The sequence below is a fragment of the Podarcis cretensis genome, assembly GCF_951804945.1.
Source record: "Podarcis cretensis genome assembly, chromosome: 3".
NCBI classification, from domain to species: Eukaryota; Metazoa; Chordata; class Lepidosauria; order Squamata; family Lacertidae; genus Podarcis; species Podarcis cretensis.
The window spans coordinates 93,852,433-93,868,762 of record NC_137172.1 but is presented as its reverse complement, the minus strand read 5'-3'; the positions used below and the strand labels follow the sequence as shown (position 1 = coordinate 93,868,762).

General features: G+C 43.7%; 1 protein-coding gene across 2 annotated transcripts in view; it reads right to left on the bottom strand.

The window, feature by feature from the left end:
• Nucleotides 1–15,852, bottom strand: part of NBAS (NBAS subunit of NRZ tethering complex) — a 191,475-nt gene extending 175,623 nt beyond the window's left edge. Inside the window, exons 1-6 of one of the 2 annotated variants that reach the window (XM_079970285.1) lie at nucleotides 15,520–15,852; nucleotides 7,230–7,284; nucleotides 4,572–4,608; nucleotides 3,900–3,977; nucleotides 1,479–1,526; nucleotides 200–243 (exon numbers count right to left, since the gene is read on the bottom strand). In XM_079970285.1, the coding sequence (XP_079826411.1) occupies nucleotides 200–243; nucleotides 1,479–1,526; nucleotides 3,900–3,977; nucleotides 4,572–4,608; nucleotides 7,230–7,284; nucleotides 15,520–15,666 (409 nt within the window). In that variant the 5' untranslated portion in view covers nucleotides 15,667–15,852. The remainder of the gene's footprint in view (nucleotides 1–199; nucleotides 244–1,478; nucleotides 1,527–3,899; nucleotides 3,978–4,571; nucleotides 4,609–7,229; nucleotides 7,285–15,519) is intronic. The other variant, XM_079970284.1, reaches the window with a different exon arrangement.
• Nucleotides 15,853–16,330: the final 478 nt, after the last annotated feature.

Sequence of the window (16,330 nt, the reverse complement as noted above, 5' to 3'; positions counted from 1 at the left end):
TAAATCTAATGCAATTGTGTATATGAAAAACAGCCCAATGACAGCAGGCATGTTATGTGGTCACAATATGCTGGAATAAAAACTGAGGATTGGGGCAACTGTAGCTGGGGCTGCAGGGTAAGAGAATGGAATTTTGTTAAAGGTCTCACTTGTTAATTGCTACTTTTCGTAGTTTACTTGCGTATGAAAAGCTACATACCTTGACATTTCCCAATGACAGATCCAAACTCATCCTTCGCAGACCTGCAGGATTTGAATTTCATATATAAAACTTGATGCAATGTACATTTGTCAGGATTTACAGCTGTGTCGCTAATTCTCTTGTCTAAAGCAGAAATGGGGCTCCTGCAAACCTCAAAATGTCGTTGGACTCAAACTCCCATGAGCCCTGAGAGTCAAGGATGATGGGAGATGTAGTCCAACATGTTCCCCATCCCTGGCTTTAAGAAAATGAACATGCACAAACAGATTCTGGTGCATTAATAGCAAACTGAATTGTGCCAAGTATATATGGATTCTGACCAAGCTGCGGGAGGCAGTGGAAGACAGGAGTGCCTGGTGTGCTCTGGTCCATGGGGTCACGAAGAGTCGGACACAACTAAACGACTAAACAACAACAACAACATATATGGATACTCCAGTTGCCATCGGTTCGAAGAAGTCTGCTCAACAGTCAAGGACAATAAGAGTGCTAGTCCAACAAAATTTAGAGGGCACCACACTGGCCACCTCTGCTGTAAACACAACACAAACTTCACAATGAATCTGACATAAATAAGCTGTTTCTATAATAATAAGGTAACTTCCTTGCGATTTTAGCACCTTATTTCACGTGCAGGGGATATCTAATTCAATAACATGTATCAGATATTAAAGCTCTTTAGATTAAATATCAAAACTAAAGGACAGAAGTTTCAGACCAGTTTTTTCCCCATTCTCTGACTTGGAATTTAATTAAATACTGGCTGTCTTCCAATGATCAGATGTAGCCGTTTTGTTGCTTCCTTGACACAAGCAGCAAAAGGAACCAGGAACCAACAGCGAGCTCTCTATTACTTCCATACTGGAAACCTATGCTTAAGGCTTCCAAACAAACCAGGATATGAAGGCACAAATTAAAGTTGGCTTCCAAGTCCTGGCATGTTTGGAAGCCATTATCCATAGTTCCCAGTTTGGACATAACTTGAAGCTATGATTCCATGTGATTTTAGTGCTAAACACCCAGGAAAGAACAAGGATGCACAAAGTTTGTGTGTGTCACAAGATTTGTTTACGTGAAACCTCCAGACTAGCAATATGGCTACTGTGTTATATGACCTCGCACACTTCAACTGGCAAGACAAAATTACTAAAATAGGTATGCACATTCTGTTATATTTATACAGTGATCCTATTCATTTCCTGGGAGCAAAGCCAGACTGAACTCAATGGGGTCACTTCTGAATAGACATCCATATGATTCTACTTATTCATCTTACCTTATTTCTATGCACTGGTCTTGAACAGCTGCTAACAATTTTCCATTGCTAAAAGAGAAAAGCTTTGAATGAAAAAAATCCCACATAATAATTACTGCTTTCAAAAGATGTCAGGAATAATTTTATATCCTCCAAGTCTTAAACCTAAAGGGTAAGCTACTGTTCCTTTGGAACCTGAATTGGATCATATAAAGTATAAGAATTCCCTGTTCCAAATGCCATCGCTCTCCAATAACCAGCATAGGTCAAAGATCAGACAGTGGTCTGGTTTGAATGTCATGTTAAGCCAAACCATGGCTTAGGCACAAATGCACAAGCTCTGAGAAGGGAGTTCATGGCTGCTTCACGCCTCCCAACTGTTTTGCTGCTGCGCTGCGCTGAGCTAAACCATAGATTAATGTGGCTCCCTCAGAAGACCGTGAGGGCTCCCCACAAAATAACTCCACCATTTGCTACACCACTTTCAGTCACAGTGCATTAAGGCCCTATATAGCATAAATTAAATCCTTATTCCCTTTTTCCAACCAATTAACTCCTTGCAATTATCTTTTTCTGAAGTCATCCCTGCGCAGCAGGCAGGGGAACGGGGCATGAGAAAAGCTCTGAAGCAGAACACTCTCTGTGTCCCAGCATTTGTCTTCAAAATTACAATGATTACAACAAACCAAGTGGCTTTTGGAAATAGATTATCACACAAAATGAAAGGAAACTCGAGGCAAAACGGCCTCCTGGATATGTTTTGAGTTCTTTTCATTAAATGGTTTTTGACAAGTTTTCCGGAATATTCTTCCCTGTAGGCCTGCCCAATACCAACTGTCATTACTACGTTTGAATCCCAAGCCTATGGGAAATAAAAGCCTCCAACATACACTCACACAGAGATTTAGTGATGGAAACCTTTAAACCAATTCATACTCCCATTTCAGTTGCCTCAGAGGACAAACCCCCACCAAAAGGCAATTCGTCGTAACTTGACTTGAATGACAGAACTTGCCTTCCGCTTCAGAGCAGTAAATTCCAATGAAATATTGTTTAGGAGGAAACTTGTTATTTCCCTGCCAAGATGCACACAGCTACTTTGAAACTATGAAATACATCTCCAGAATAAAGAACTGTGGGTGTTTATTAAAATAATGTATGCTGTGACATCTATGCAGACAAGCCTTCACAGAGTAATGTCAAGGAAAGAAGGGCCTTGAGGAAAATGTACTTCTGTACAGGATACACAATAGTAATAGATATATTATATGAGCAATAGTTTATAAATAAAACACAGAACAAAGGACTTCTGAACAAATTAGGCCATATCCACACCATACATTAAAAGCCCTTTTATGCCACTTTAATGGTCATGGCTTTCCACTAAGAATAATGGAAAGTGTCTGTTAAGGCTGCTAGGAACTGTAGTTCTGTGAGGGGTTTCCTGACAACTCCCAGCACCCTTCGCAAACTAGTAGAGATGTGAAGCAGAGTCAACACAGCAAGTCTTCTTCTTCTTTGGCGATCATTTGTGGCTGAGTAAGATTGTCTTCCATGAACACGGTCTTAATGGTGAGTCCGTAAGTGACATTGGAGACCCATTCTGGATCCACATGTCCTTCCACAGTGGAGGCATAGATTTCCAGTCAATCACAGTGCAGGTTTGCCAAACGTGCCTTCCTCTTAGGACATTTCTCACTTTCAAGCTGAGTTCAAGCATTTTCAAAGTCCATGATGCCTTTGGTAAAGGCTGTTCTCCAGTTGGAGCACTTGCAGGCCAGTGTTTCCCAGTTGTTGTTGTTGTTTATACTACATTTTTTAAGATTTGCCTTCAGAGAGTCTTTAAACCTCTTTTGTTGACCACCAGCATTACTCTTTCCATTTTTAAGTTTGAAATAGAGTAGTTGCTTTGGAAGACGATAATCAAGCATCCGAACAACATCCCGTCCAATGAAGTTGATGTTGAAGAATCATTGCTTCGACACTGGTGACCTTTGCTTCTTCCAATACACTGGCATTAGTTTGCCTGTCAGCAAGTCAATTACTCTAGCCACAACCCTATGCTGCCTCTTGCTAGCTTATACTGCTTTGGGTCCAATGTAAAATTATTCTAACATATTTAACAAGCTCAACTACACTAGCATAAGTCATAGTGAGAATAAGTGATTTTCCCCAGTATTAAGGTATCTTAAGAATATTGAATGGTTTATATAATAGATGTGTTGCATTATATGATATGCTTACAAATGTCTGTGCAGACATTTAGTTTGCATGGCAACTGTAATGTCTATTCATTAAACACAATATTTATATTTTAAAAAGCCACCGTAAAATGGGAATTGCCTTCTGATAATATCACCTGAGTATAATCTCCCATCAACAGTTTCGAGTGACACCACACCCCCACATACACACTTGCAAAGGAAAAGCAAAGCCACTTACCTTGCGAGGACTAAGTGCCAATTGATCTGTTTACTGACCAGGCGGACAAGTCCAACAGGGAGAGAAAATTTTGCAGGGCTGGAAATAGATACATGCTAATGTTGGAGTGTGCAAAGCTCAAACATACAAAAACACTGTCAGCATCGTATAACTTCCCAGATCAGAACTATATTCCCAAAGAGTTATTATATAAAACACCCTAAAAACTGGCAGCAATCCCGTATCCCTGGGATACATGCACAATATACATCCATGCCCTTCCTATTCAGCAAAAGTTATTTACAAATATTAATGCTTCGGGAAAAGATGTTCACTACAGCAACCAACTACTTTATGCTCACCAAGTGGGCAGCACAATACTTTGCAGATGTCCTGCAGTAAGCTCACAACTTACGTGCATCTAACTTGTGCACATTCAGCTTTATGAACTTGACAAAAAAAAATGTTTTAAGGGGGTGGAAAAGGAAAAAAAGATGTACAGAGGAAAAGACTTTGAAAATCCCACCCACCATTGCACCCGATGTGTTTTGACTATACACAATTTTAGCTTCAGGCGCTATCCCCAGAAAGTAAGCCACACGTAAATTGTGGTCTTACCCTGTGCATCCTTTCGAACTAACTTAACACAGGGTTTGGGTTAGCTTCTGTTTAATAAAGGACAAAGAAACTTACCTGTACCACAAATATCGGAGCAAAAATAAGGCAGGGCCTATAAAAGAAGAAAAAGTTTGAATTCAGAAGGCCCTGTTCAAATCTTTGAAAGAGAGAGAGACTGGCAAAAAAAGGCTACTTTTCTATAGCTTTTTGTACATTTCTTATACATTCTTCGAGGTCAACTCAGACATATTGAATGGGACTCCTTATCTTACCATCCTTTATCTACTCCAGCCCAAGGAGGCGTTGCTTACCTTCTTCCTCTTACTCCCGAATCCCATCTCTTACTCTGCCAATCTTACCTTTCAACACTCATTTCCATTACGCATTCTGACGCTCAAGCAAATACAAAAGTGTTTTATCACCTTAAACAATAATATTCCTTGTTTTGATTCATTGCAGCACACGTTGCTGATGTGTAACAGTTTATCCTTGGGCAGTTTAACACTGGACAGCTACAGTCTTAAGGCCTGGCTCCAACAAAGCAAACCCTGTGCAGATCTACGCTGAAGTAAGCCCCACTGAACACACGGGAGCTTGGTGCCAGGTGTATCGATGACTGTATAAGGAACAACCTTAAAAGCCTCTTTCTCACTACTCCATTTGCAACACTGACAAGAGCTGGGTTCTCATGCTGGCAAATGCTAGAACTCCAGGCATTCTATCATAGATCCAGAGAAGTGAAAACAACAGGTGCCTCTTACTGCAATAGATACCAATAAGTAACTGAACCAATGCCCACTTATATTAATTGCAGCTGGAGTTGGGTACAGTAGGCAGGAGGAGAAGCTTTGACAAGAAAGATGACTTTACCTCTTCATTACCAGAGGAGTCTATAATGTCACATAGCTCTGCTGCTGCAAAACACTACTTTTAGCTGCCTTGCGGACCCAGTGGGCTATCAATGCAAAATACAAGCATCAAAGGCAATTACATGATGAATCCAGCTATCAGTGATTAAACAGAATCAACTATCAGTTTTTGATAATGTACACTGGCCATGTTTGGATGTCACATCAAACCATAGTTTAGCATGAGAACACAACGTTGCGATTCGAGGACCCGATCGCCACTTGGGGAATAAAGACACGTGGACACAGAATGTAAGGTTAATGGGTAAGGTAAAGGCCACAACTTTATTGATTACAGCATGTGAGAAGGTATTGGCTTAGGCATTGGACCACGGAACATTAGACTCCACCCACTCGTAGAGGGGTGAGTCCGAGGAGGGGTTAACCACCAGTAGGGGAAGCCTGTTGATGCTAATCCAACTATAGGCTCTCTTCCTGATGTCACCGAGGGTCGTGCCATGGCCCCCCGCCACACGGGCATCAGACAAGATCCACAACCTCCGGATTCCTTTAACGGAATACTCAAAATTGTCGGGGAAGGCGATGGCCACACCTTGCCCCCCGAAACACCAACAACACATTCCAATGCCTAACCGTCAAATACCACGAAAGTTGTGACAGTTGCTACGAGGTAGACGAAAAAAACCAAGAGGCCGGGCCAATTTAGCCAATTGGAAAAAACTCCTACCAGGCCCCCTGGTTAAACAGGGCGACCAACCAGCGGTCCATAGCAAGGTCTCAGGAACAGCTAATCTAAAGGGAGTGGAGGGTGGGTGACTCGAAGAAAATGTGTGTGCAATGGTGGGGATCGCTCGCCCGGCTGCGTTTGAGCAGCAAGCCACACCCCCGTCGAGCTTCCCTATTGGGTGCCCAACTGGGGAGAGGCGTGGCGCCAGCCCTCTGCATGACGCGGGAATCATCTCCCGATCACAACCCCTCCCCTCCTGGGAGGAGGAAAGGCTTTCAGCAAGCCTCAGGGTAGTTGGAAGATTTTCTTCCTGATTTCCATTAAACAGGCCATCCGAATGCTGAACTGCACGTAACTGTAATGGCAGTTTCTTTAAACAAGGCAGCAGCATCACCCATTACTTGAAGTCAACTATGGTTTGTCTAAAACAAGGTAAGATTAACCATGGTTTGCAAGGCTTCACCAACATGACAGGCTGGGGCTGATCTAAACCAGAAGCAAAAGCCGACCTCTCCCTTGCAGCTGTGCTAGAGGAGTAGGAGGACAGAGCACATGGTTAACTGGAATATCCAACAGGGATTAAGTGTTTGCAGAAAACCTTTTCTAAGAAATCTCAAAAGATCTGACTTATGCCTATACAGTCGTACCTTGTGAGTCGAATGGAATCAGTTCCAGAAGTCCATTCGGCTTCCAAAATGTTTGGAATCCAAAGTGTGGCTTCTGATTGGCTACAGGAAGCCGCAGAAGCCCCAATGTTTTGGGTTCCAAAGAACGTTCGCAAACCGGAACACTCACTTCTGGGTTTGCGATGTTCGGGAGCCAAAACGTTGGAGTACCAAAGCGTTTGGGATCCAACTGTATGTGTATAAATGAATGCCAATGAGACACAATCGTTGCAGCAAAGGCAAGCAGCGGGCAGTTGGGAGAGGGAAGAAAGAGAGAAAAGAAACGAAGGGCATTAAGAGGAAGAATACTTTCCCCAATAATTGTTATGCAATACATGTTGCCCAAAACAATAGGTATACGGCAATATCAGATAACAAACTTTATAAACAAATCCAATGAATTCACACCCCATTCATTTCCTCCACATAAGATTCACTAAACAATCCATCAGGGCAAGCCATGCATATTTACCTGTAATTGCTCTAGTGATGATAAATGAAGCGCCATGCTTCCGGTTGCCTCTTGGCTGAAATTACAAGAAAAGAATTAGTCTACAACAACTGAACCCTTTATTCACCAACCTACTAAGAAAATGAAGTTTATGAATCACCTGCTGGGCTGCACAACTATTTAAAATTCTTTTTCGGCTCCAAGGGCACTTTGCTGGCAAGCCATTCAACATGCTTGTCACTCCCAAGTCACCTGAGATTGCTACCTTTGAGGATGGCCACCAGTCCAAAACAAGTGGAAGGATAGACACAATTAGGTAATAATATAAATGTGCAGGTAACATAATGCACCCCTGCTTTAGCAGTTAGAACCTCTTCCTTGGGATACTGCCCCCACCCCCAATTTTGAGCTACAGTCACTGGAATCTCAATACTCTCTTTAATGGCACAGGCCAGAGACGAAGTCCTCAGTATGAAGATACATATAAATTAAAAAAGAATTATTTGGGCTGGCCCCTGTTTAGAAAGCAACCGCGGTGCTGGTATACTAGATTACACTGACAAAACAGCTGCTGGAGTTTATTACAGTGACTAATATACAAATATACTTATATGACAATCCCGGCCCGACTGCACCAGCTGCCAGTTAGTTTCCAGGCCTAATTCAAAATGCTGGTTTTGACCTATCAGAACCGCAATACCTCAAGGTCCACCTCTCTCCATATGAACTGACCTGGACCCTGTGATCATCATCTGAGGCCCTTCTTTGTGTGTCTCCTCCATGAGAGTGTGAAACTCTCTCTGATAAGATCTTAATTGCACTGGCCAGCTAATTGCTTTATGGCCCCAATTAGCCCCAGTGGTCCGGCACGCTCCCAGCCAAGCTGCGCAGACCTTTGCTTCTCCGGTTTCGTCTAGCAGAGTAAAAACACAGCGGATCAAAACCGTCGCAGTCTGCTTCAGATCCAGACAAACACCAAGCAGTGTGTATGTCCAAATTCAACAGTTCTTTATTGTAGCAAATATTTACAGCTCAGCATTTCCCAAAATCTCCTGGACTGCTAGCATTCATGGCTTCCGTCCGTCTCTCTCAGAGACACAGAGAGAACAACAAACTCCTCCCTCCTTTCCCACGTCAGAATGGGAGGCACACTCAGAACAAACATTAACCCAGTAAGTTCTGAACCCCAACACCCCCTCTTGCAGAGCATTCTGACAAGACCTGTGGATGTACCTTTGCAGACCTCTGTGAGATCAATCCCTTCCCCAATGCCTTGCGCCCTCTCCTGGCGTTCCTGTCAGGCATCTGTGGAACATCCTCACAACTCTCAGATTCGCACTGTGCGAAACTCACCCACGCACCTGTGGCCTGATACCTCTCAGGTGGAATTCCCTTCGTTGTGCGACTGGACCTCCTGGGCACAAACTCAGGCACTGCCTCTGACTCACTGTGGTCAGCAGGTGTGTCCTTTGCATCCTGGGATTCCCCCTCTGACTTAACGCGTCTTCGAACCCTTGGAATTACCCTCACAGGAGAACTAGGCTCACTCTTGGGCTCCCTTTTTACAACTTGCGGAGATGCCCCATCCTGCTCCTGACTTTGGTCAGTGAGCTGATCGTCATCAGCAGACTCAGCCCCTGGCTCTCCTTCCTCCTCATCAGAACCTTCCTGCTCTGAATCGGAAAGACATTCTGAAAGAATATCGCGTCTGGCAGGGGTCTTTGACTTTTCCTCCTGCTTACAGAACTCAGCGTGTTTACTGATCAGCAGCTTACTCTGATCACCTGACGGGTACGCAAACCTCCATGCACGAGCCGTTGGCTCATATCCACAGAAGATCATTTTCTGGAACTTGGGTTCACCTGGCCCTCGCAAAGCTTCAGGCACCAGCAGCGAGGCCGTTGATCCGAACTCACGGAGGAAGTGAACCTGTGGCTTCCTCCCGTGAAGCATGAAAAACGGTGTGTCTCCTACCACTGAATTGTAGGACCTATTCCAGGTGAAGCTCACATATTTAACTGCCTCCATCCAAAACTTTGGAGGTAACCCAGAATCTGACAGCATCACCTGTGCAGCTTTAACCAGAGCCTCACTTCTGAGCTCTGCCACCCCCCTCTGTTGAGGAGAAGTCACTGTGTGACTTATCCCTTTCTTGTGAAAGAACTTCTGCAAAGCAGACCCAGTAAACTGTGAACCTCTGTCACTAGCAATTTCCCTGACTCTGGTGGAGAACATTAGTTCCACCTCCTCAATCCAACGACTAATCAGCTGTGCTGCATCTTCCTTGGATTTAAGACCATGTGTCCAGGTGTTCTGCGAAAAATCATCCTGCAGTGTCAGCAGAAACCTGGCCCCTCCCAAACTTGGTTCCTTCATGGGACCCAACAGATCTACGTGCACAAGATCAAAAGGTTTTGTGGTTACCCTCTCCACCCTGGGGTAACTGCACCCTCTTACCTTTGCCTTTCTGCAAGCCTGACAATCTAGGACTCTTGCACATTCTGCAATTCTACAGCCTTTGGAAACCTCAGGTAGCACCTGTAGTTCTTCAAGACAGGCATGGGCTGTCTTCTTATGCCACACACACGAACATGAAACATGAGTGGGAACTGTAGCACGCAGGGCTTGTGCTTTCTCAACCTTCCCCTCACCCTCCAGGGACGTTTTAAGAATGAAGAGATCATTCTGTCCCTTTGCAACTCTGACCAGTTGCTTCCCTCCTTTGGAGATTGTACAAACATCGTGTTCAAAGCAAACCTTAAACCCCTTTTTCAACAAATAAGGCACAGATAAAATACAGTGTTGCACTCCTGGCACAATGCAAACTTCCATCTGCTCCTGCAAAACAGAAAACAACACATTTACAATTTTAGTCACATTTTTCTTTGTCCCATTTGCAAACTGAACAGTTTTCCCAGCCGGAATTGCCGTGCAATTCCACATCTCGACTGCAGGGGTCTCTGGGATCAGGTTGCAGTTAGCTGCTGAGTCGATTAAAAAACGAAAATCAGTGTGTCTCACAGAGCTGTCCTCAAACAAAGCCATACTGGCAACAAACGTATCGCTGCCCCCTGTCTTTGGGCTTCTGCAGCAGTTCTGTCTGGTTGTCTTGGCAACCAACTCCCCCTTGCTCAGGACCTTGGCAGCTTCCGTAGAAGTAGCCTCCTCCGTTGCCTTGGAGACCGGCCTGGCCTCTGCGTTCCCACGCGACTCTTTAGGCCTTATCTTCACTTTGTCCAGGTGGCCGACCTTGAAACGTCTAGCTCTCCGCAGCTTCCCAGACTTTGGCTGACGACAACGATCCCTAGTGGAAAAATACTGTTCAGGGCTCCTTTCAGCTGGCCTGGCCCCCCTTCTTCCGGAAGAGCCCTCTGTGCCAGCCCTGCCCTCGCTGAAACTGCGTTTCACTTCAGCACTCACAGTGGAAAACTTTTGAAACTTGCCTTTGGAATTCTCAGCCCCCCCCCGACTTGCACCTCAGGGACTAGGGCTTCAGCCATCTCCAGGCTCTGCATGACTCCTCCAGGGCTCTGGCATCCTGCTGAAGTTTCACACAAACTTCTCAGCACCTCCCAGGCAGCCCTTGCTGTCTTTACACCCTCCAAACTGGGCAAAAGTGATGCGTGTACGCATGCCTTTAGCATAGCAAGCTCTCTTTGCATTCTCTGCTGGCTTTCTTCAGGCAACGCAGCCTCAAAGCCTGTAATGTCTGTCCCTTCAGGATTCAAGGGAAGTGGTTCTCTCTGGCTTACACTCCAAAGCCCAGTAACCAGAAACCAACCCCTTACTCTTCTGGACCAGGTTGCCCAACTTCTTAAAGTGAGCTTCTCAAGCGGAACGTCCTCAAAGACCAGGCTGTCTGCCATTCTCTCCTCTTTCCCGGGGCCCCAGCTGCTGTACTCACGTTTCACCAGCCAGCTCTCCGGCACCCGATTCCTCAGCTGCTTTCTCAGCTCTCTGCCTCAGCGACTCTTGCCTCAGTAGCGTCTTCCAGCTATTGTGAAGCTGACTTCAAGACTTCAAAGCTCACCGGCAGACTCTTAGCAACAGTTTTATTAGCGGTAATTAGGTCCTCCCATAACCTGTGAAACTCTCTCTGATAAGATCTTAATTGCACTGGCCAGCTAATTGCTTTATGGCCCCAATTAGCCCCAGTGGTCCGGCACGCTCCCAGCCAAGCTGCGCAGACCTTTGCTTCTCCGGTTTCGTCTAGCAGAGTAAAAACACAGCGGATCAAAACCGTCGCAGTCTGCTTCAGATCCAGACAAACACCAAGCAGTGTGTATGTCCAAATTCAACAGTTCTTTATTGTAGCAAATATTTACAGCTCAGCATTTCCCAAAATCTCCTGGACTGCTAGCATTCATGGCTTCCGTCCGTCTCTCTCAGAGACACAGAGAGAACAACAAACTCCTCCCTCCTTTCCCACGTCAGAATGGGAGGCACACTCAGAACAAACATTAACCCAGTAAGTTCTGAACCCCAACAGAGAGGTCCAGAGGGTGGCTCCCTGTTTGTGGAATGCCCCTCCCAAGGGGGCTCATTGGATGCTATCATTATATACCTTTAGGCACCAGGCGGAAATTTTCTTCTATAACCAGGTCTTTGGCCTTTAACTATCAGTGGCTTTTTAGGAGTGGGATGTTTTTAATGTGTTTCTCTTTCCTCTTGATTTTAATGTATCTATGTGTGGTTTATTGTCTATTTGTTTGGTTATACAGTAATTCGTTTTGGGTTATCCCTGGCAGGATAAAGCAACTAACAAATTTAATAAAATAAAGAAAGAAAGATTATTAAAGATCCACTGGGCTATGCACTCCCTCCTACCTAAGGTCATTGCAAATAAACTCTGTTGCAATTATTGGTTTGTTTGTTTATGTGCCAAAGCCTAAGTTGTCCTATGGAAATAGTATTTTGAACAAGGATAATAATATTTTTGAACAAGGAGGATACAACACATGTTGTTTATCACCCTATAGAATTGCTTCTATAGAATTGTTTTAGTAGACACATTTGGGGAATTGCAAAATAGAATGAAACAAAGCAGTTCTTCCTCTTTTAAGGCTTAGACCTGATCAAAGAGCAGAGGGAACCGTTCAATGGATTTGCTCCCAGATAAATGGGAATAGGATTGAGACTTACAGTGCAATCCTATGCTGCCTGGGAACAAGTCTCAATGAACACAGATGGGCCTACTTCTGAGTAAAAATGTAGAAGACTGCATTGTAAAGCTGTAGTCCTGAGTGTCATTAAATTCATTCAGCTGCCTGGTTCATACAACACACCAAGCTGAACTTTGGCTTAGTGATACTCTGTGTGCCCCCAGAAAGAAGTGCTCCTACCCAATCGTTTTTGCTGCTACATTTGGCTTAGTGTTGTCCGAACAGGGGCTGATGCCTCTTGCCTCACCAACTTCAAATTGTAGCTAAGGTTTGTCCTCAACCACGAGCCCCAGTTTGGGTAGAATTTGGCTTAGCTCTGCATGGTGTGGCAGCAAAAAGGACCAGGGAGGAGCAAAGCAGCAGCATCGTAAACCTCACTATGTTCAAATTAGAGCAACTAGCTTTAACAGAATATAGGACTCCTCTAAAAACAAAGAAACGCACGTCATCTAGATACAAATCCTATACAGATGCTCATTTAAATGTAAAACAGAATGCACAGAGGTGAGACCCAGCAACCTTTAATATTCCATTTGCATAGGTGCATATCCACTAGCCCCAGCAACCTTTAATATTCCATTTGCATAGGTGCATATCCAAAAGACTCTCTATGCACACATTTTGAATTAGCTGTTTATTGATCTGTTTGAGGTCTTTTACCAACCAGCTTGTTTTACATACTGCTTTGTCATTTCTATGGCTGTTTGATGCTATATATCCCTTATCTTTCCCGCCCCGACCTGTCCACAGTGATCCACAGTCTTGACTACTCCTCCAGGCTTGACTACTGTAATTCGCTCTACGCGGGGCTGCCCTTGAAGCTGTCCCAGAAACTGCAGCGGGTGCAGAATGCTGCAGCGAGACTCCTCACGGGGTCTCTGCCATGGGAGCATATTCACCCAGTGCTTTTCCAGCTGCACTGGCTGCTGGTGGAGCACAGGGTCAGATTTAAGGTGCTGGTTTTGACCTTTAAAGCCCTTCACGGCCTAGGACCCTCGTACCTACGGGACCGCCTCTCCCAGTATGCCCCACGGAGAGCCTCAAGGTCCATAAACAGCAACACCCTGGTGGTCCCGGGCCCTAAGGAAGTTAGATTAGCTTCAACGAGAGCCAGGGCCTTTTCAACTCTGGCTCCGGCCTGGTGGAACGCTCTGCCTCATGAGACCAGGGCCCTGCAGGATCTGATTTCTTTCCGCAGGGCCTGTAAGACAGAGTTGTTCCGCCTGGCCTTTGGCTTGGAGCCAATTTGATTCCCTCCCCCTCTTTCTTTTTTCTTTTTCCTTTCTCCTGTGATGAGGCTGCATTTTAATATTTTAATGTTTCAATATTTTAATGTATTTTAATCTTGTTTTTAAGTTGTATTCATTCAACTTGTTTTTATTATTGCTTGTTAGCCGCCCTGAGCCCGGCCTTGGCTGGGGAGGGCGGGGTATAAATAAAAATTATTATTATTATATTTTATTTTCTTTGTTGTTAGCCACCTTGGACACCTTTGTGCAACGGGGGGGGGGGGTATTAATTCAAATAATAAAGAAATCATATTAAAATAGTTTTGATAAAATTTGTTGTGTATCTTCCAAGTGGTTGTCTACGCTTCAAGTTCCAAACCTAGCTTGACTCTTACAGCACACTTCAACTGGAACCAGGAAAAGCAGAAATACACAATGCAGTGTGAGTATCTTCTTAGAAGACCAAAACATCAGAATGATGGCTAGTGTCCATATTCAAGAAAACATTCTATATTTCACATTCACATCCTCAGGATGCTTGCTGACCACACATCCTTTTGCAAGAGGCCAGGAACAAGCAAAGCCAACACAGATGTGAGACTCACACCAGTCTTGAAAATGGAAAGCACTTTCCAGTGGTAAGTAGCAACCACAAGACGTAATAATCCCAGCAGAGGCTGGGAATTCAAAATATATTTTGGTTATATAATTAATATAATTTAGTTTTGCTTGATAAGTGGAAATGCATAGAAATCGTTAAAAATAATGGCCAAGTACTTGTGGTTATATATTTATTATATTATTATATTATAATTTATTATTAAGCATTTCCTGCCGTTTTCAGAAAGTAAAATTGAAATCCCTCAATTTTCCTAAAGCAGTTTATACACTTCTTCATGAAAAGTAGACTTACCAAGTTAGATAAGAATAATAATAATAACAGTATTTTTTTTATATATACCCTGCCCATCTGACTGGGTTGCCCCTGCTACGCTGTGAGGCTTACAAAGCGTATAAAAACAACATCCAATGCTAATAGCAACCATATATTAAAAAGTCACCATTAACTTTAAAACAAACCACTTATATCAAATAAAGCAACATTCCACAATCCATTAGCATCTAATAGCAAAGCCATTGGTTTCAAATACATGGCTCAAATCGGGTTATGCATTTAGCATTGTGAGTCCACTTCTGTAGAACTTCCTCCCTGCTGACTTCAGATAGGTCCTGGTTATATGTATATTTTATAAAATCTATGCTCCAGTTGATTGCAAAAAAATAACAATAACAACAAAACAAAAACAAGCCACCAGTACTTTTAGCAAGCGTGTTAAGTAAGCTTTTCTGTTGTTGTGTTTCATTTTATCTTTAGTGTATCTTTTGTAACCTTCTTGTACACCCTTTACAGATGATTGTATTAACTGGCCAGAAACACATGTTTAATCATAGCTGTCAACTTTTCCCTTTTCTTATTCCTATTCGGAATAAGGGAATTTCCCTTTTTTTAAAAAAAGGGAAACGTTGACAGCTATGTGTCTAATACCCATAGCTGAAGAAACCTGCAAAAATTAAGCTTCAACACAGAATAATGACTCCTTTTGATGTGTTCCTGAGTAACTCTTTGCAAAGCAATACAATACAATTCAAAACAAAACAAAGACGAATAGAAAATGTTTACCCTCTGAAAATAAATGGTAAAAAGCTAATTTAATAATAATAATAATAATAATAATAATAGGACGATAATAAGAATTAATAAGAAAAGGCCATGCCCCAAAGGACACGTCTGCTCAGGAGTAAGAGCCCCACTGGTTTGATAGGCAGCTTGTCGCCCGCCCCGCTTCCCTTCTCCTCCTACGTGGCTGGGCAGCCGGGCAGGTACCTGCCTGCCTGCCTGGGGGGGACAGGGAGACCCACCTGCACCTCTGTCTCCGGCGGCCACTCGGTGTTGACCAGCAAGTCGTAGAGGATGTTCTCCTCTTCGCTTTCTTCTGCTTCTATTGCCGCCTCCGAGCTGCCTCTGCCAGTCTCCGCTTCGCCTCTTCGCACAGCAGCCATGATCATCGGCAACCCCAGCTGCAGCTGCTACGGCGGCTCGCAGGGAACAAAACTCTCTCTCTCTCGATAGAGGCGTTCGGTCTTTAACCCTTTACGATCCCTCCGCGAAGCGCTTCTAGGTAACGCGAGCCAGCTGTGTGTGTTGTGGCGGAGGCTGCAGACGTCCTGTGCTACCTGACATATGAATAAATCCCGCTGAGCGGGATCGTATCAACTCGCATTGTCATTATGCAATATATTATATATTAACAAATTATGCGTGACTAAATCCTGCTGAGCTCATATACATACACTGTTTTAATATATTATTATATCAGCATATCATATATTGTTATAATACCATCTATATTAATAGATTATGTGTGAATAAATCCCACTGTTTAAATACATATACTATTTTTAATATATTATATTGCATTATATCATAAAATATGATTATGAAAGGTGTTTTTCATATAATCATATAATTGATAGGATCAATATATTGATATAATCAAGTCCAACCCCCTGAAATGCAGGAATCTCAGCGAAAACCTCCCTGTCAGAGGGCCATCCAATCTGCTTGAAAACCTCCCTTCCCACAAGTTGAATCCAAGTTACAAGTTATGTTACTGGTGGTTTGGACAGGTCCGAAATTGGCCTTGCGCAGCCAACCCTTGCTCTCTTTCCC